This window comes from Dendrobates tinctorius, unplaced genomic scaffold, assembly GCF_039654945.1.
Source record: "Dendrobates tinctorius isolate UK_male_01 unplaced genomic scaffold, ASM3965494v1 ptg000120l, whole genome shotgun sequence".
NCBI classification, from domain to species: Eukaryota; Metazoa; Chordata; class Amphibia; order Anura; family Dendrobatidae; genus Dendrobates; species Dendrobates tinctorius.
In genome coordinates, this window is record NW_027361788.1 from 44,070,822 (window position 1) to 44,091,616 (window position 20,795).

Genomic DNA, 20,795 nt, shown 5'->3' on the forward strand with positions numbered 1-20,795 from the left:
TGTTGTTTAACTTATGGTGAGAATAGTCCCCGCATTGATGCAAGGGTTTATTTTTAGAAGTGTAACTGTATATAGTAACGTCGTCCTCCCGACACCTGCACAGTGCTGGAAAGAAGAACATGGAGGGTAGCAACCTTCACAGGACTAGCATGTCACACACCAGTCCAAAAGAGAGAAAAAGAAAAAAAATGGATGGAGTGAATTACACCTAATTTATTTATTGTGTATGCCTCTGGTAGACTGCAGTAGTGGCCGGTAACTGAGGCAACACGTTATAAACGATAGAATTAAAAAATCTGTTCTTGAAACCAGAGAGGATTTTTATTAAGGGTGCTTTCACATTGCGTCCTTGCCCATGTTCAAATGACGCACAAGGCACACGTTGACTTGGCGACACCATTATATTCAATGGCCCCATCATAGCATTCGCCCGAAACCCGTTTTGCGGGGAGGTTCAGATGCCAGCCCCGACGGGACCAATGAATGTAGGCAAGAACTCAGTGTGAAAAGGGCCTTAGAGATAAATCGAACTGCATAAGTAATACTTCATGTCTACTCATTATTGATTCCTTCTATCACCCCTGTAGGAGCGCTGCTATCCTCCTCAATTGTCATTTTTGAAACCAGTAAATTAATAAAAGGTGCCGAGTTCTCATTATGGAAATGGAAAACTTGGGGGACGGCGAAGAATCTCATATGTTGAACGGGAGTGTGTCTGAAAGCCTTAACACTGACAGACTGACGCTGGAGGAAGGGTAAGAAGACCTGGAAAATTAAAATTATTTTGTAATAGAGGGTGGTAAAAAGTTGGACACTGGCCAAATATCTAGAAAACGTTTTTGTCAAATAGATGTGAACACGGTCAAGATCTGACAATTAGCTGCACCTATTGTCAATCAGAAGCTCTATCATTGTTAAAAGTGCTACCTTGGGTCGCACATTTTTGACTTTTTACAGACGTAACCCATCCTGTGTAGAGAGGACCAATCAGAAGACATGGGTTGCCACTGTGCTTGTCATCTGTATCTGGTGGAAAGATAACATACTGTATGTGCAAATCAACATAGGATCCATATGTCCTTATGTGATCAGTCATGATTGTACTTTTTATTGCAGATATGAGGCGGAAGAAGCAGCCAGCCAGGAGCAGGAGGGGTTCCTGCAACATGTATCAAGTCAGAAAACTCAGTTCACTGACGTAAGTACTGATTTCTCCAAACAAGTCCAATTTTCAGCATCTAAATTCGATTTTAGAAAAATATGAATTAAGCAGTTTGAGATGAAAAATGTCAAAATCGGATAATATTCAATGTTTTAGTAAAAAGCACACTATAAAAAAAGCTGCCAAAAGTTCTAAATACAGAGAGGTTCCAGTCTAAAATTTTCTTGTGTTGTATGTGGTTTGCTACAAGGTAACAGGTTGAGATGAGAAAAGTAATGTCTCTTTTTCTAGTAAGCCAAATTGCTCCTCAATTTTTGCAGTGTCCAAAATACAAAATTGTCTAAAACATTCAGGAAAGGTAAAACAGAAAAACGGTCGCGTATTTTTCGGATTATAATACGCACTTTTGTTCCCCCAAATTTTGGGGGAAAGTGGGGGGTACGTCTTATAATGCGAATCTGTGTGCTGCTGTGCTATGGAGTAGGGGGGGCGGCTCTGGCATGGTGTCAGGGGGCTGGGGTGGGCTGGCTGCGGGCTGCAGAGACAGTGGGTGGTCCTGTACTCCCACTCATTAGGCTCATGTAATATTCACTGCACCCGCTGTCCGTCACCTCGGTGGTGAAGCAGCGCCGAGTTGGTAGACAGGGGAGAAGTGTATATTACATGTGCCTGCACTCTCCTCCCCCCCCCGTCACTATAGTCACCTACCGATGATGGCTCCTGCTCCCACCTCCCCACCCCGTGGCTTTCCTGTGTGCTGAGATCCTCCACCTGCAGGGCGCACGGCGGCAGCTGCTCATTCAGGCAGTTCATCGCTTCAGGGCCTTCCATGATGTGACCAATATGACCTGCGGTCACTTGACTCCCAGTGTGCACTGCGAGTCACGTGACCGCAGGTCCTATTGGTCACATCATGGAAGGTCTTGTAGCTACAATGAGCTGCCTGAATGAGCAGCAGCTGCGCGCCCTCGCAGGAGGAAGTTCTCAGCAGACACAGGAAAGCCACGGGGGGAGCTGGGAGCAGGAGCCATCGTCAGAAGGTGAGTTAACTGTTAATTATTTTATCATGTGCTTGCCAGCAGGGGGAAATATAGGGACGGGGGAAATATAGGGACGGGGGCCATGTGTGACAGCAGGGGGGAATATAGGAACGGGGGGGGGACAATGTGTGCCAGCAGGGGGGAATATATGAACGAGGGGCCATGTGTGCCAGCAGGGGGGAATATAGGGACGGGGGGGGACAATGTGTGCCAGCAGTGAGGAATATATGAACAAGGGGTCATGTGGGCCAGCAGGGGGGAATATATGGACGGGGGGACAATGTGTGCCAGCAGGGGGGAATATATGAACAAGGGGCCATGTGTGCCAGCAGGGGGGAATATAGGGACGGGGGGACAATGTGTGCCAGCAGGGGGGCATATAGAGAGAGGGGGGCCATGTGGATGCCAGCAAGGGGGCATATAGTGACCGGGGGGGGGCTATATCCAGGATGGGATGGGGGGGCTATGTGCCAGCACAAGGGGGCAATGTGCCAGAATGGGGGTTATATAGATACCAGGATGAGGGACATATATGGTATATGATTTAAAAGATGGACACTGGTATTATAAGACTCACCTCCATTTACCATAAAAAAAAAAAACATTTTTTCTCTTTTTCTTCACCAAATTTGGGGGTGCGTCTTATAATCAGGTGCGTTTTATAAAGTGAAAAATATGTTAAATCTTTCATATTGGCTTTACGTTATATGTAGGACTCAGATTTCCAGAGAAAAACAAATGACGTGTATGACCAGCTCTCCCTTCTGTCCTCAAAGCCATGAAGTAGCTCCCAAACCTAAATCATTGGGCCCCTATTTTCCCAATGTGTGAAATCTGTGGCATATATGAAGTTATATTTCATTGTAGAAATTATATTATTGCAAAGGTAATTACACATTTCTAATGGAGAGCATAATCTCAAAGGTCCCTGGCTGGCTGGAAAATAACCTAAACTTGTCACTAATCATCCATTTATTTCTTCCTTTATTAAAGGGAACCTGTCAGCAGGTTTGTGTACAGTAACCTACAGAGAGTGTCAGGTCGGCGCCGTTATAATAATTAAAATGATACCTGGGGTGGTGAAATCCGTCTAGTGGTTGTTGTTTAATCTTTGTTTGCAGTTCTGTGTTAATGATATGCTCGTGCTCCGGGGCAGCCTGTGGTGGGGTCTTTTGTGTGAGGCTCTGCTTAGGTAATCTTAATGAAGTCATTGACAGGTTACTAATCCCTCAGTGACCTGCCCCCTAATTTGCATAATGAATACTTGTACATACTGAAGAAAAAAAAACCTTCTGCAGGCAGGTGCCGGACATGGTGCAGCATAATCGCATGGTTACTGTCCCAGTAATAACTGTTATTGAGCAAGAAAAAAAAAATCAATTTAAAAATGCCGCCCGCACAGTAGCAGCTATCTGTGAGTATAGAGATCCGATAGCTGCTAATGCACAGGTGGCACCTTCTTGCTGGAGATGGAAAAAAAAATCCTCCTCCAAGATGGCGCCGCCCGCATCTGCGCAGTAGCAACTCTGGGAGATCACACTAAACACAGCTGGCACCTGCCTACAGAGGGTTTTTTTTTCCTTCTTTAGTATGTACAGGTATTCATTATGTAAAGTACTTGGCAGGTCAGTGAGGGATCAGTGACCTGTCAGAAGCCATACACATGAATAGCTAAATCAGAGCACCACAAAGACCCCCCCCACAGGTCGCCCCTGGGTACGAGCATATCATTAAATAAAAACTCAAAATAAAGATTAAACAACAACCACAAGACGGATTTCATCACCAGGTATCTGTGTAATCAGTATAACGGCACCGACCTGACACCTTGTGCAGGTTACTGTGCATAATCCTGCTGAAAGGTTCCCTTAAATGATGTCCTATCTCGATTTGGTGTGAGGTGGAAATAGACTAAAAAAAAAAAGAATATTCATTCTAAAAATAAAAGTAAATATTGAAAATTTTCTTTCCTCAATAAATCTGTATTTGACGGAGTGAAAAGGTGATGGATGAACCATCTTCGAAAGAGAGTCTCCAGAGGTCTATAGATTTAGGAGAGACCATAAGTAACACAGTTGTCCTCAGGCAGTGTTGACAAAAATCTGAACCTGCCAAGAGCTGTTCATGGCATAAACACTTGAATATGTTCAAGGACTTCATGGATATGGACTGTCTAAACAAAACAGTATTAGCTGTCATTGCCCTTATTCTCATTATTCAAAATTTCCTTAAATATCCAATAACAAACCAACTAGTACAATCCATGATTTCATAGACATCTGTTAAGACACCTTGTAGCTCCAAATTTTCATTCGGTCTAATGTAGGATGGCTGCAGACGTTTGGTTAACTTAAATAATAACATAAGGTGAAGATCTCCATCCTTGAAGTTCTCAAAACAGTGTTAGCTATTGAGGACATGATTTATTTATCTCCTTGCCTTTTTGGAAGGTCACCTAAAATAAGTCTGATAACGTTTTTTTGTGGTCAAGTACTTACAGTTAGGTTCATATATATTTGGATAGAGACAACATTTTTCTAATTTTGGTTCTAGACATTACCACAATGAATTTTAAACAAAACAATTCAGATGCAGTTGAAGTTCAGACTTTCAGCTTTCATTTGAGGGTATCCACATTAAAATTGGATGAAGGGTTTAGGAGTTTCAGCTCCTTAACATGTGCCACCCTGTTTTTAAAGGGACCAAAAGTAATTGGGCAGATTAAATAATTGTAAATAAAATGTTCATTTCTAGTACTTGGTTGAAAACCCTTTGTTGGCAATGACTGCCTGAAGTCTTGTACTCATGGACATCACCAGACGCTGTGTTTCCTCCTTTTTGATGCTCTGCCAGGCCTTCACTGCGGTGGTTTTCAGTTGCTGTTTGTGGGCCTTTCTGTCTGAAGTTTAGTCTTTAACAAGTGAAATGCATGCTCAATTGGGTTGAGATCAGGTGACTTGGCCATTCAAGAATATTCCACTTCTTTGCTTTAATAAACTCCTGTGTTGCTTTGGCTTTATGTTTTGGGTCATTGTCCATCTGTAGTATGAAATGATGACCAATCGGTTTGGCTGCATTTGGCTGGATCTGGGCACACAGTATGGCTCTGAATACCTCAGAATTCATTTGGCTGCTTCGGTCCTGTGTCACATCATCAATAAACACTAGTGACCCAGTGCCACTGGCAGCCATGCATGCCCAAGCCATCACACTGCCTCCGCCGTGTTTTACAGATGATGTGGTATGCTTTGGATCATGAGCTGTACCACGCCTTCGCCATACTTTTCTCTTTCCATCATTCTGGTAGAGGTTGATCTTGGTTTCATCTGTCCAAAGAATGCTCTTCCAGAACTGTGCTGGTTTTTTTAGATTTTTTTTAGCACAGTCCAGACTAGCCTTTTGATTCTTGATGCTTATGAGTGGCTTGCACCATGCAGTGAACCCTCTGTATTTACTTTCATGCAGTCTTCTCTTTATGGTAGATTTGGATATTGATACGCCTACCTCCTGGAGAGTGTTGTTCACTTGGTTGGCTGTTGTGAAGGGGTTTCTCTTCACCACGGAGATTATACTGCGATCATCCACCACTGTTGTCTTCCGTGGGTGCCCAGGTCTTTTTGCATTGATAAGTTCACCAGTGCTTTCTTTCTTTCTCAGGATGTACGAAACTGTAGATTTTGCCACTCCTAATGTTGTAGCAATTTCTCGGATGGGTTTTTTCTGTTTTTGCAGCTTAAGGGTGGCTTGTTTCACCTGCATGGAGAGCTCCTTTGACCGCGTGTTTCCTTCAAAGCAAAACCTTCCAAATGCAAGCACCACATCTCAAATCAACTCCAGGCCTTTTATCTGCTTAATTGAGAATGATATAACGAAGGGATTTTCCACACCTGTCCATGAAATAGCCTTGGAGTCAATTGTCCAATTACTTTTGGTCCCTTTAAAAACAGGGTGGCACATGTTAAGGAGCTGAAACTCCTAAACCCTTCATCCAATTTTAATGTGGATACCCTCAAATGAAAGCTGAAAGTCTGAACTTCAACTGCATCTGAATTGTTTTGTTTAAAATTCATTGTGGTAATGTCTAGAACCAAAATTAGAAAAATGTTGTCTCTGTCCAAACATATATGGACCTAACTATGTTTTTCGTCAGCATCATTAGAAGAGTTCAAGATGAGGGCAGAAATAAACTGTAAAGATAAATATCCTAATATTCATGAGGATCTATAAGATCAAACATTGAGTCATAGGTTAACATTATTTTGTGGTGTCTGAGGGAGTTATTGCCACCAGTCTCGAAGCGCATTGTTTGTTCTTCATTCTCGAGAAGCTTTATCTTCTGTTATTTCTATAAGTTTTCACAGCAATACACTTCAACGTTCTCAGTTGAGGACTTGTCTTGAGTAGTCGAGATGACCAACCTGCTGAAACATCCACTCTGTATTATGAAATATTACGAAAATATCTCTTTATAGCCATTGAATGGCATTTCTCTCAGATCTTTAGTACAGAAATTGTAGAGGTTTTGCACTTGTAAATGATATCTTTTCTTCCTGGCCATTTTCTCTGGTTATTGAGACTTCTCAGTGCGTTACCTTCAACATCAATAAGAAGACAACGATGCCTTATATCATTTTATTACAGCACAACTCCGCTGGTTTCCAGGCAACTAAGTAAAAAGCTATAAAGCTGCCGTGTCATCTTGTAAATTCTCCAAACAGCAGGCAGTAAAAGAGAAATTAGTGTTGTCTACGATTCCCAATTCCTGCAGCAAGACTGAAGTTTAAAGGGATGGTCTGCCTTTGGGGACATTTTATTATTTTTTTTTTTACTCAAATGTATTCAATTGGGGCAAAAACATGTTTAGGTTTCACTAAAAATGTAAAGGGTTTTTCAGTTTACAAAAACTGTAAATTACTCACTGGATAGGTAATAATGTTTAGATTGATGATAATTTTTAGATAGAACCCACACCTAACACTGGGATCTTCACTGATTGCCAGAATGGAGTTATTATTTGACCCGTCCTCACCAGGCCCCAAGAAAGAGGATGATCGGAGCAAATGATTGTGCACCTACACTAATGAGAGGGCAGAGGTCACTCTGGTGGAAGGGCCCTCACAATGTGGAGTGCTTTAGGGATCCCAGTGCCTTCTTGTGACCTAGGAAACATTGAGGTCACCAGTGATTTTCTGTCCCCACAATGATGTGGCTTGGGGTTTATCCTATGTAGGGGGTATGCCATCACTGCACAGCTGTATGGTACATGTCCATAGATAGAGACATCAATTCACTATAGGTCCGTAAACAAGGTGACTCAGTACAAAGTGTATTACTGTTCACTACTTGCTATAATGACGTGATACATACGTAAACACCTCATTCCAGTTATGTATGAGCTTCTGTAAGTATTTAAAAAAAAAAAAAAAACATGCATATTGATCACGGCCAATCTAAGATGTCTCCGTTCTTTTGCTGTTTCTTCCGCAGTTTGATGGAAAGACGTCTTTTGGGATGTCAGTATTTAACCTGAGCAATGCCATCATGGGCAGTGGAATACTGGGTCTCGCCTTTGCCATGTCCAACACAGGGATCATTCTATTTGTGTAAGTTTATGCCCCCTTTCCATGACTATACACGGTCTCCTGGCTCGGGTCCAGCCCACTATCAGTTTGGGAAAGTCCTTTCCATGAACAGCTTCTGGCTGTACACAGCTGCTCGTAGTGAGATTGCAGGCCCACATTCCCACAGTCACTGCTCACAGATGTCTACTGCACAGATATATGATCTGCCCCTAATATAGGCCCATATACTGTACAAATAAATATACCTTCTGTCTGCTGTACAGAGATGGTGGATCCGACAGGCACATATGCAGCAGATTTTTTGCCTGGATTATCAGGGTGGAAAATCTGCAGTGTATTACACTGGCAAATCAATGCTGTTTATGAGAACTTAAAAGGGATCCTGTCAGGTTGTACATGCAGTCTTATCTGTGAACAGTACGGAATATATAAAAGCTGAGCAAAATTATACAACGGTTTCTAGAAAGAATCAGAATAACATGCATTTTATTCGTTGAATTCCTGAATGGTGGTGGTATGCATAGGAGTTAAGTGGGCAATCCTACTACTAATGACTGATAGCATCTCTGCATGCACAGTCATATAGGGAAGACTGTCAGTCACGGAACAGGACCGCCTACTGGACTCACCCATACAAACATCAGGGATTTCCATAAATCAAATGCAATTTTTACTGAACGTTTTCCCACAATAGATGTCTATCAATCTGATCCGCTCCTCCGGCTCTATAACATCCTGCCTGCAGATCAGATTCTGTTTTCAATATAACAGGTTCCTTTTTAAGAAATCTGGTGCACACGCTGCGGAGAATAGTCACAGCGTAAAAACTGACTGGTGATGCAGACTGGAAATCCGCAGCACCTCAACTTATAGCGCAGAGGTTAGTCAGCATCTCACACTCTGCAATACAAAGGACGTATATAAATTTAGAGGCAACATAATTTCTAGATATAAAGATATATAGGCTGCCCACTTTACAGACAGGTGTGTGATATAAATGCTTCTTCACCTTATTGTAGTGATATTTGTATACACGGCTGTTAATCTCCTTTATAGGATCCTTCTGACACTCATCGCTGTCATGTCTGCTTACTCCATCCAGCTCCTCCTCAAGTGTTCTGGTGTTGTGGGTGAGTGACCATTGTTGTTCGTGTTTAGCACTTTTTTTTTTTTTGTTGTTGTTGTCTTGCAACCTCCTGTTTATAAATAGCCAGAAGGGATACAGCAAATTCTGTACTGCCTATTCTATTAACCCTTCTCACACCCAGTATCTCCCAAAGATAGGTTATAACTTATAGATCAGTGAGGCTCTGACTGCCGGGACCTCCACCAATCGACAGAACGGGGAACTTTTTTCCTCGTTATCCTCATTTTGAAAGGACTGGCAGTTCATATGCCCGACTCCAGCTCCATTCATTCTCTATGGGGCTGCTGGAAAAAACTGAGCACATGAATGGAGTGGTGACTGGGCATGTACAATGCTACTCTGTCCTAAATGAGGATAAAAGGGCTCATACTGCTGATTGCTGAGAATCCCAGCAGTCAGACCCCCACAATCTACACCTTATCCTATCCTAAGGATAGACAACTTACCTTCACTGGACAATCCTTTAAATATGATTTTTCAATTTTGAATGTGATGAGTCCTGAAGATGGGAGCATAGATTTCTGGTGCTCCTTATTCTGGGGGGAGCTTTCCCCTGCGCTCATTGCTGTCCCCTCCTGTATAATGTAAGAAAAAGGGGGGAGAAGAGAAAAAATTGCCACTCATTGGCCTTGTTCATGCTTTCTCCTGGGCAGGTATCCGTGCCTATGAACAATTAGGACAGAGAGCATTTGGACCTGTAGGAAAAATTCTCGCTGCACTAATAATAACCATTCATAATGTGGGCGGTAAGTAAAAGTTTAATATGCACCTTCTAATAAATTTAGTGCATGTTCCACCAATGATTTTATTTTTAAATTGGTTTATTACATGTCAATCTTCATAAATTTGTCTTTTTTTCAATGGACCTGCTAAAATGTACAGCAGTCCATTCCTTACATGGGGCATTGGGATGGTGTTGGAGCCAAGGGCCACCTCTTATTAAAAATCTAATATTATTGTTTTTTTCTTTCCCAGCAATGTCCAGTTATTTATATATCATCAAGTATGAGCTTCCCCTTGTAATTCAAGCCTTCCTGGGACTGACTGAACCAACTGGGTAAGATCAGAAAGATCATGCTTTGATCTGGGTGTATGAGCCTTTCTACCCATGTAAATGCCAACCCCGGTCATGTGTTCTCGACGTCTGAGTATTTTCATCTCTGCAGGGACTGGTTTTTGAATGGTAACTATCTCATCATCATTGTCAGTATCTTCATCATTCTGCCACTCGCACTCATGAAACATCTAGGTAAGACTTAAAGCCGTTGCCTGCATTTGGTGAGGTTGTATATTCAGGACAGGGCTTTGGTTCACTAGCTGTTGTTAGACTACAACTTTTAGGCTATGTGCACACGTTTCGGAATTGCCGCGGGAATTCAGGAATTCCATTCCGCGGGAAATATGCGAGAAAACCGCATTTTAATTCCCGCCGAAAAACTAGCGATTTGCAAGCGTAATTAGCATGCAGAATGCTAGCATTTTCCAGTCGATCTGTAGCATCGCTTGGAGAACTGATTGACAGGTTGGTCACACTCGTCAAACATAGTGTTTGATTAGTGTGACCAACTTTTTACTATTGAGGCTGCCTATGCGGCTTCAGTAGTAAAAGATGTAAAAATAAAAAAAAATTAAAAAATCGTGATCTCACCTTCCGACGTCCCGCGCAGCGTTCCCGATCATCGCGATGCTCCCAGCAGGTCCGGTTCCCAGTGATGCATTGCGCCATCCGCAAATGTTATGCTTACTTTTCGCATGGTGGGCACAGCCACATGCGGAAAGTAAGCAGAACAATGCATTCCTATGTGGGCGGAATCCCCGTGATTCCACACAAAGAATGAGCATGCTGCAGATTTTTCTGTGATGCAATTCTGTCGCGGAAAAATCCGCAGCATTAGCACAGCATGTGCGGAATGCTATAGGATTGCATGGGATGCTTTTTTTATTGCGTTTTTGCGGCAAAAAAAAAAAAAAAAACGCTACGTGTGATCACAGCCTTACTATGCAGTGATACGCACACTGGGAGTTTCAGTCTTGCAACTGCATAAAGCATGACTAGCTTGCACATATAAAGGCTGCCTATGGAAGCACATTAGTAATGTCACCGCATGTTGCACTTGTGTGTCATAATTGCACATGTATTAGCTTTCATGTCCGATTTGTCTTATCAGGTTATTTGGGTTACACAAGCGGCTTTTCGCTCAGCTGTATGGTGTTCTTCCTGGGTGTGGTAAGTTGTACCTTTTTTCTGCCTGTAAATCCATACCTGGGCCATAGGATGCAGTTATAATAAATACTGGATCAATGTCACACTGTAAAATTCTAGGAAACTGCAATAACAGTGTGGGTCTGTAGATGGCACTGTATCCCCTGTATTCAAACTCTGCAACTCTGAAACTACAAGTCCCAGCAAGTAACCGAAGCTGTAGGCACTGATCATGACATGCTGAGGATCTAAAGGTCTGCAGGTTGCAGAGTGCTATACCTCCTTCCTGCAGAGCAGTGCTCCTGGAACAGCTATACCTCCATGTGTATGTCTTCTCCATCTATCTGTGCTTTGTCTCTGCAGGTGATCTACAAGAAAACAGTGATACCATGCCCCCTGAATGCGACACATACTGTGCATAATGTCTACACTAATGGCTACAATGCCACAGAGGAGGACTGCTTCCCTAAATTATTTACCTTCAACGCTCAGGTACGTTAGGTCCGGATATACAGGGCCTCATATTATTCACTTTTCCCCTCTCCTAACATCTCCAATGACTTTGGTTTCAGAGCGTGTACTCCATCCCCATTATTGCATTTGCCTTTGTGTGCCATCCTGAGGTTCTTCCTATATACACTGAGCTACGCAGGTATAAATGCTATATCATGACACTTACACACCTTGATGATCTTGCAGTGTTAATAACTAAATGTCTTCATTCCGTTTCTGGAAGACTCCGCGTACAACACATGTAATATGCTCATATCTCTTTTTTCCCATAAAGAGCCACCACAAAACGGATGCAGAACGTGGCAAACATCTCCATCTTCGCAATGTTTGTCATGTACCTGATGACCGCTCTGTTCGGTTATCTGACTTTCTATGGTAAGGGTCATGGCTGCAAGTTGTATGCCATGGCTTGGTGACAAGGGGTACAACAAGTGTTTTCTCTTCCAATGCCATGTCTGATTATGTCCACATCTGCCCCTTCTGTTAGGTCAAGTGGACTCGGAGATGTTACACACATATAACAAAGTGGACCCTCTGGACAAGCTTGTACTATGTGTGCGTCTTGCCGTGTTAGTAGCAGTCACACTGACTGTGCCGGTTGTTCTATTTCCGGTAGGTAAGACTGTAGTGGATCTTTATTATTGTGTTTGTTTTTTATGTCTTACTCTTTCTGCCCTACTGCTGCAGATCCGTAGGGCCATCCAGCAGCTTCTTTGCCCCGGACAGGACTTTCGCTGGTGGCGGCACATCCTTATTGCTGTGATTTTGCTGGTAGCTGTCAACCTGCTGGTCATCTTTATTCCTAACATTAAAGATATTTTTGGTGTTATTGGTAAGAAGGTCTTCACATCTTATTTGCCAGGCACTCCACATACAGCTTTACTATGCTCCAAAAATGCAGGGGTGGGTTGGGGGGCACAGATAAGTCCCATGATCAAGGGGAAAAATTAACAGTACCTAGTGTAAAGATGGCATTTTCCAGTCTTCAAATCACAAGAGCAAGCTCTATACATACATTGAGCAAGCAGGAAGAGCTTCAAAATTAAAGCTTTGAAGTCAACAGAATAATGAATGCAGCTCTGGAGTATAATACGAGATGTATCTCAGGATCAATTCAGGATAAGTAATTTAACGTGCAGAGGATGAAATAAGTATTGAACACGTCTCCAATAAATATATTTCCAAAGCTACTATTGACATGAAATTCCCACCAGATGTTGGTAACAACCCATCCAATCCACACAGGCAAAGAAATCAGACCATAAATGGCCATAAATTAAACTGTTTGTAATAATGAGAAACGACACAAGAAAAAAGTATTGAACACGCTTACTGAAATATAATACAAAAGGTTTAGTTGGTGACTGTTTCAAGACGCCTCCTGTATGGAGAAACTAGTCTCAGGTGTGATTTTGGAAAATTCTTCCACACAAAACTTCTTAGGCCGGTTTCACACTAGCGCATTTTCAACGCGCGCACGGCCGGGGGTAGCTCCGCCCCCGATCCGGCTCTCTGCCCGGCGTGCCCGCCCCTTCCTTGTAGCGCCGCCTCCTAGCGGACAGCGGCGCCTGCGATCGGCGCACCCTATCTTTAGCATAGGGTGCGCCGATCGTGCGCAGGCCGTGCGCTAGTTGCGCTTTGACCTGCGCTGCGCACTTTTGACGGTGCGCCGTGCGCGCCAAAATCGAACTTTTCGGATTTTGGCGCGCACGGCGCACCGTCATAAGTGCGCAGCGCAGGTCAAAGCGCAACTAGCGCACGACCTGCGCACGATCGGCGCACCCTATGCTAAAGATAGGGTGCGCCGATCGCAGGCGCCGCCGTCCGCTAGGAGGCGGCGCTACAGGCAAGGGGCGGGCACGCCGGGCAGAGAGCCGGATCGGGGGCGGAGCTACCCCCGGCCGTGCGCGCGCTGAAAATGCGCTAATGTGAAACCGGCCTTAACATCCCGCAGTTTCCGTGGGCTCCTTCTATGAAATGAGCTTTAGTTCCTTCCAAACATTTTCTGTTGGATTCAGGTCAGGTGATTGGTTTTAGATAAAGAAAAATAAGACTGCTAGAATGGCTCAGCCAGTTGAAGGTTACCTTGGCTGTGTGTTTAGGATCAGTCTCTTGCTGAAACGTCCAGCCTCGTTTCATCTTAGTCTTGGTAGATGGCAGCAGATTTTTATCAATAATGTCTCGGTACATTCATCCTTCCTTCAATGATCTGAAGTTTGCCAATGCTATGCTGAAAGAAAGCCCCACTACATGATGTTTCCAACTCCAAAATTCACTGTTGGTATAGTGTTTTTGGGGTGATATGCAGTGCCATTTGGCCTCCAAACATGGTGTGTATTATGGCATCCAAAGAATTCAATTCAGGTCTCATCTGACCAGGCTATATTCTCACAGTTTTTCATGAGTTTGTCTAAATGTTGTTGAGCAAAGTTCATCCCCTTAATGACCTGAGGTATTTTCATTTTTTGCTCCCCTTTTCCCAGAGCCATAACTTTTTTAGTTTTAGGTCAAAATAGCTATGTGAGGGCTTGTTTTACCTTTGAATGACATGACTGGTTTTAACATATCGTGTACTGGAAAATTGGAAAAGAATTCCAAGTGCAGTGAAACTGCAAAAAAAAGTGCACTTCCACACTTTTTTTTTTTACCATGTTCACCAAATGCTAAAAGTGACCTGCCATTATGATTCTCCAGGTCATTAGGAGTTTGTAGACACCAAACACGTCTAGGTTCTTTTTTTATTTAAGTGGTGAAAAAAAAAAAATTGCACCATTTTTCCAAGACCTGAAGCATCGCCATTTATTGTGATTTGGCACACAGTGAGGGCTTATTTTTTGCGTGCCAAGCTGACGTTTTTAATGATAATGGTAACTTTGGTGCAGATATGATCTTTTGGTCGCCCGTTATTGCAATGTAGTGGTGACCAATAAAGCGTAATTCTGGCGGTTTGAATTTTTTTCTCATTATGCCATTTACTGATTGGGTTAATTCTTTTTTTATATTGATAGATCAGGCGATTCTGAACGTTGTGATATAAAATACGAGTATGTTAGATTTTTTTTTATTTTTTTTATTTTGAATAGGGCGAAAGAGGGTGATTTGAACTTTTATATATTTTTTTTTCTAATTTTTAAAAACTTTTTTTTTACTAGAAGCTACAGTTGTCTGATCGGCTCTGCTACATACAGGCGATGATCAGATCGCCTGTATGTAGCAGAAATGCTCACTTGCTATGAGTGCCGGGCGGCGCTCATAGCAATCCGGCTATGACAACATAGTGGTTTGCTGGAGCTTTCTGGTTGTCATGCCAACCCATCAGTGACCCACGATCACGTGACGGGATCACCAATGGGGGGGACTTCCTTCGCGCTAACGGGAAAGCGTGAGTTAAATGCCGCTGTCAGAGATTGACAGCGGCATTTAACAGGTTAACAGCCACGGGTGGATCACGATTTCACCCGCGGCTGTTAAAGGCACATGTCAACTGTTCAAAACAGCTGATATGTTCCGGAAAAGATGTGGGCTTAGCGCCGCAGTCCTCATCAAAGGGAGGAATTCCAACGTGGGTGTAATATTACTACCAACGTCGGAAAGGGGTTAAATTCGCTTTAAAGCTATGTTCACATATCCAGTAATAATCCATTGGAATGGATGCAGCAGAAATCAGTTAGGAAAAATGTTGGGCTGACCCAACTTTTTAGTCCGTTATTCACTAACTGATTTCTGGCCGATACTTTTTTTTTTAAACATTGGAGTCAATGGGCAAGGGATCCTTTAATGCGGCATCCGTTGTCGTCTATTTGTAACAGATCCAGAAAGAAAAAAAACTTTTCTTGCTGGATGCGTTCGAAATAGATGACAATGGATGCCACACAGAAAGGATCCGTTGCCCATTGACTCCAATGTTTAAAAAGAGATCAGTTAGTGAATAACGGACTAAAGTTGTGTCAGCGCAACTTTTTTCCTAACACAATTCTGCTGGATCATTACTAGACATGTGAACATAGTGTACCATGCTTTTTGTTCAGCAATGGAGTCTTGCATGGTGAGCGTGCATACAGGCCATGGAGGATGAGTGCATTACTTAGTTTTCTTTGAAACAATTGTACCTGCTGCTTCCTGGTCTTTCTGTAGCGCTACACAGGTGGTCCTTGGCTCTTGGACAATTCTTCTGATAATTGATATCACTCTTCTGTCTGAAATCTTGTGGGGGGGCACCTGCTCGCGGCCAGTTTATGGTGAAATGATGTTCTCTCCACTTCACGGTTATGGCCCCAACAGTGCACACAGGAACCTTCAGTAGTTTATAAATTCTTCTGTAACCAATGCCTTCAGTATGTTTTGAAACAATAAGGTTGTGATGGTCTTGAGACAGCGCACTGGTTTTACCCATCATGACATGTTTCTTGTGTGGCACCTTAGTAATGAGACACCTTTTTACAGACCATCGGCTGAACCAGCTGATATTTTTCACTAAGTGGCAGTATTGCTTTCATATAACTGATAACCAACAAATCAGACAAGTACACATGATATTTACCAATAATTCTCATGGATCATGTGCATATGGATTAAATACGCCTATCATCGAAATACAGATGAAGCTCAACAAAAGATGATACATAGGCAATAATAATATATAACAAAATAATTTATTTTATTAGAAAACGATTAAAAACATATACCAAGATATGGGGAAAGAAGGGGGTGGGCTAGAGGCTCACCGCCATGATCAAAAATCGACATGCATGTCCAGGCAACGGACAGTACCATATAAAGGGAATAATATGTCTGCTATGAATATCTAATCAATAACATGTCATTAAGGAACAAAAATTCTTTCACAGACAAGACCCTCATCTACACCTAATAACAATAATAATAGTACCTGTGTACCCTGGATAGACATATAACATTAAAAAGTTTTTTCTTCCAATGGTAAAATTACCTCCAAGGGATAGCACAGAGGTACCGCTGTTAGCTGGGGGCTGCACGTCTACCCCGGGCTAACCCCCAGCTAACAGCGGTACCTCTGTGCTATCCCTTGGAGGTAATTTTACCATTGGAAGAAAAAACTTTTTAATGTTATATGTCTATCCAGGGTACACAGGTACTATTATTATTGTTATTAGGTGTAGATGAGGGTCTTGTCTGTGAAAGAATTTTTGTTCCTTAATGACATGTTATTGATTAGATATTCATAGCAGACATATTATTCCCTTTATATGGTACTGTCCGTTGCCTGGACATGCATGTCGATTTTTGATCATGGCGGTGAGCCTCTAGCCCACCCCCTTCTTTCCCCATATCTTGGTATATGTTTTTAATCGTTTTCTAATAAAATAAATTATTTTGTTATATATTATTATTGCCTATGTATCATCTTTTGTTGAGCTTCATCTTTCATATAACTGGTAGATCTCAGCTGGTGTCATGACTTTCAGTGGCTTTTTGCACCTCTCTTTCTTTATGTGTTCAATACTTTTCCGTTTCATTTCTCATTATTGCACATAACTTATGGCCATCTATGGTTTGATTTCTTTGCATGTGTGGACTGGTTGTGATGTTACACACATCTGGTGCTAATTCCATGTCAATAACACCTTTAGAAATATATTTACTTGGAAAATTGGTGACAAGTTCAATATTTATTTCACTCGCTGTATGTACACAGTGACTGCACCAGCAGAATAGTGAATGCAGCTCTGGAGTATAATACAGGATGTAACTCAGGATCAGTACAGGATCAGTAATGTAATGTATGTACACAGTGACTGCACCAGCAGAATAGTGAGTGTAGCTCTGGAGTATAATACAGGATGTAACTCAGGATCAATACAGGATCAGTGATGTAATGTATGTACACAGCGACTGCACCAGCAGAATAGTGAGCGCAGCTCTGGAGTATAATACAGGATGTAACTCAGGATAAGTAATGTACAGTGCCTTGAAAAAGTATTCTGCCCCCTGGAACATTTCAACCTTTTCCTACATATCATGCTTCAAACATAAAAGTACCAAATGTAAATTTTTGGTGAAGAATCAACAAGTGGGAAATTGTGAAGTTGAATTAAATTTATTGGTTATTTTAAATTTTTGTGGAAATCCAAAAACTGAAAAGTGGGGCGTGCAATATTATTCGGCCCCTTTACTTTCAGTGCAGCAAACTCACTCCAGAAGTTCATTGTGGATCTCTGAATGATCCAATGTTGTCCCAAATGACTAATGATGATAAATATAATCCACTTGTGTGTAATCAAGTCTCCGTATAAATGTACCTGCTCTGTGATAGTCTCAGGGTTCTGCACAGAGAGCATCATGAAGACTAAGGAACACAATAGGCAGGTCCGTGATACTGTTGTGGGGAAGTTTAAAGCCGGATTTGGAAAAAAAAAATGATTTCCAAAACTTTAAACATCCCAAGGAGCACTGTGCAAGCGATCATATTGAAATGGAAGGAGCATCATACAACTACAAATCTACCAAGACCCGGCTGACCCTCTAAACTTTCATCTCAAACAAGGAGAAGACTGATCAGAGATGTAGCCAAGAGGCCCATGATCATTCTGGATGAACTGCGGAGATCTACAGCTGAGGTGGGACAGTCTGTCCATAGGACAACAATCAGTCGTGCACTGCACAAATCTGGCCTTTATGGAAGAGTGGCAAGAAGAAAGCCATTTCTCAAAGATATCCATAAAAAGTGTCCTTTAAAGTTTGCAACAAGCCACCTGGGAGACATACCAAACATGTTAAAGAAGGTGCTCTGGTCAGATGAAACCAAAATCGAACTTTTTGGCAACAATGCCAAACAATATGTTTGGCGTAAAGGCGACACAGCTCATCACCCTGAACACACCATCCCCACTGTCAAACATGGTGGTGGCAGCATCATGGTTTGGGGCTGGTTTTTTTCAGCAGGGACAGGGAAGATGGTTAAAATTGATGGGAAGATGGATGGAGCCAAATACAGGACCATTCTTGAAGAAAACCTGTTGGAGTCTGCAAAAGACCTGAGACTGGGACAGAGATTTGTCTTCCAACAAGACAATGATCCCAAACATAAAGCAAAATCTACAATGGAATGGTTCACAAATAAACGTATCAAGGTGTTAGCATGGCCAAGTCAAAGTCCAGACCTGAATCCAATCGAAAATCTATGGAAAGAGCTGAAAACTGCTGTTCATAAACGATCTCCATCAAACCTCACTGAGCTCGAGCTGTTTGCCAAGGAAGAATGGGCAAGAATTTCAGTCTCTCGAGGTACAAAACAGATAGAGACATACCCCAAGCGACTTGCAGCTGTAATGGCAGCAAAAGATGGCGCAACAAAGTATTAAGTTAAAGAGGCAGAATAATATTGCACACCCCACTTTTCAGTTTTTGACTTTCCACAAAAATTTAAAATAACCATTAAATTTCGTTCAACTTCACAACTGTGTTCCACTTGTTGTTGATTCTTCACCAAAAATTTACATTTGGTATCTTTATGATATGTGGGAAAAGGTTGAAAAGTTCCAAGGGGCCAAATACTTTCACAAGGCACTGTATGTACACAGTTACTGTACCAGCAGAATAGTGAGTGCAGCTCTGGAGTATAATACAGGATGTAACTCAGGATCAGTAATGTAATGTATGTACACAGTGACTGCACCAGCAGAATAGCGAGTGCAGCTCTGGAGTATAATACAGGGTGTAACGCAGGATCAGTAATGTAATGTATGTACACAGTGACTGCACCAGCAGACTAATGAGTGCAGCTCTGGAGTATAATACAGGGTGTGACTCAGGATCAGTTCAGGATAAGTAATGTAATGCATGTACATAGTGTACAAAGTAAAGGGATAAAACACAGGGTGCTCATTTATAGATTATGTTGTGAAGAATATTTTACATTTTGGAGTAAACAGGGTGATTGTTTTGACAACTATTACTATTTTCTGACTGTAGGATCCACTTCGGCCCCGAGTCTGATTTTCATCCTACCGAGTATTTTCTACTTGAAAATTGTCCCCAGAGAGAAGGAACCTCTGTCATCACGTCCAAAGATTCAGGTTTGCAGTCATGGTGTCCATTTTCTACCAGTTTGATGCTACTCCTTGTTCTCTTACATGTCTCCATTTCCATTCACAGGCTGCCCTCTTTGCCTCACTGGGTTTCGTCTTCATGATAATGAGTCTGACGTTCATAATCGTAGACTGGACAACAACAGGAAAAAGTAACATCGGGGGGCACTAGCACGCCCTTGGCTCCCTCTCCCATAATTAAGGACAATAAGTCAGACCTCCCTACCTGTGCACAACATATAGGACTCTAGCTGCTAACAAAGGAGTATTGGGAGTAACTGACCGAGGGAAGAGCGGGGCTTAAAAATGAGACATTCTAGGCCATAATGAGCCCCTCCACAACTGTGCTATGCCCCCCAACTGCTGCAAGGCCTCACTACAATCACTTGACGCATTTGCTTCATGTTTCTTGGTCTTGGTCATTGGAGGCCGTTTTCCTCATCAACGGTTCTTGGGACATCCAGTCGTTTTGCTACGAGTATTTACTCATGTCAAGTGCCTATTCCCTAAATGCTACCAAAATGTCAATGAATCACAGTGTATCTACCTCACCATCCCCTGCCCAGCAGGGGGATCAGCTCGCTGCACTCAGGGGGTTAGGTTCTCTAAGAGAGCACACTGCAGCAGCAAAGCATTACAATGTGCCATGTTGCACTGTATATCTTCATTATGCAGCTTGACACAGACTCGCTGTGTTACCCCTTGATGATATAAAACTTTATTTCGGTATAGGGCCTCCAATCTACAGCTGCATACACTCTTAGCATGCTCTATACCGTGAAGAGTAACTGTTACATAGCCATCGTCATATTCGGCTTGGCTCTTGATGCTGGTTCCTTACTAGATCACTGTGATCAGCCAAGGTCACAACAGTCTGTTTTGCTTCCCTCCGTCCTGATCACTGTGAATTGTGTGGGATCACCCCCTCCCCCAAATTGTCTGCCGTCACTGCGGTGACCCTCCCGAGTCACACAATCCTGACATGTTACATGCTTGGAGAGCAGCTATATAAGGCATGGTTTACATGTGCGGAGACCATGCCTAAAACTATTTTAATAAATTTTTAAAACAAATAATTTGTG

At 42.5% G+C, this 20,795-nt stretch overlaps 1 protein-coding gene and 1 long non-coding RNA gene across 5 annotated transcripts in view; one reads left to right on the forward strand and one right to left on the reverse strand.

The window, feature by feature from the left end:
* Nucleotides 1–20,789, forward strand: part of SLC38A5 (solute carrier family 38 member 5) — an 84,500-nt gene extending 63,711 nt beyond the window's left edge. For all 3 annotated transcript variants that reach the window (XM_073541287.1, XM_073541288.1, XM_073541286.1), the window contains exons 3-17: nt 588–755; nt 1,117–1,198; nt 7,690–7,805; nt 8,841–8,914; nt 9,585–9,677; nt 9,907–9,988; nt 10,098–10,180; nt 11,100–11,158; nt 11,498–11,626; nt 11,707–11,786; nt 11,922–12,022; nt 12,135–12,259; nt 12,335–12,479; nt 19,598–19,701; nt 19,781–20,789. In XM_073541287.1, the coding sequence (XP_073397388.1) occupies nt 658–755; nt 1,117–1,198; nt 7,690–7,805; nt 8,841–8,914; nt 9,585–9,677; nt 9,907–9,988; nt 10,098–10,180; nt 11,100–11,158; nt 11,498–11,626; nt 11,707–11,786; nt 11,922–12,022; nt 12,135–12,259; nt 12,335–12,479; nt 19,598–19,701; nt 19,781–19,885 (1,476 nt within the window). In that variant the 5' untranslated portion in view covers nt 588–657 and the 3' untranslated portion in view covers nt 19,886–20,789. The remainder of the gene's footprint in view (nt 1–587; nt 756–1,116; nt 1,199–7,689; nt 7,806–8,840; nt 8,915–9,584; nt 9,678–9,906; nt 9,989–10,097; nt 10,181–11,099; nt 11,159–11,497; nt 11,627–11,706; nt 11,787–11,921; nt 12,023–12,134; nt 12,260–12,334; nt 12,480–19,597; nt 19,702–19,780) is intronic.
* LOC141046695 (uncharacterized) overlaps nt 1–20,795 on the reverse strand; it is a 218,457-nt gene that overhangs the window by 176,300 nt on the left and 21,362 nt on the right. The window lies entirely within an intron of this gene.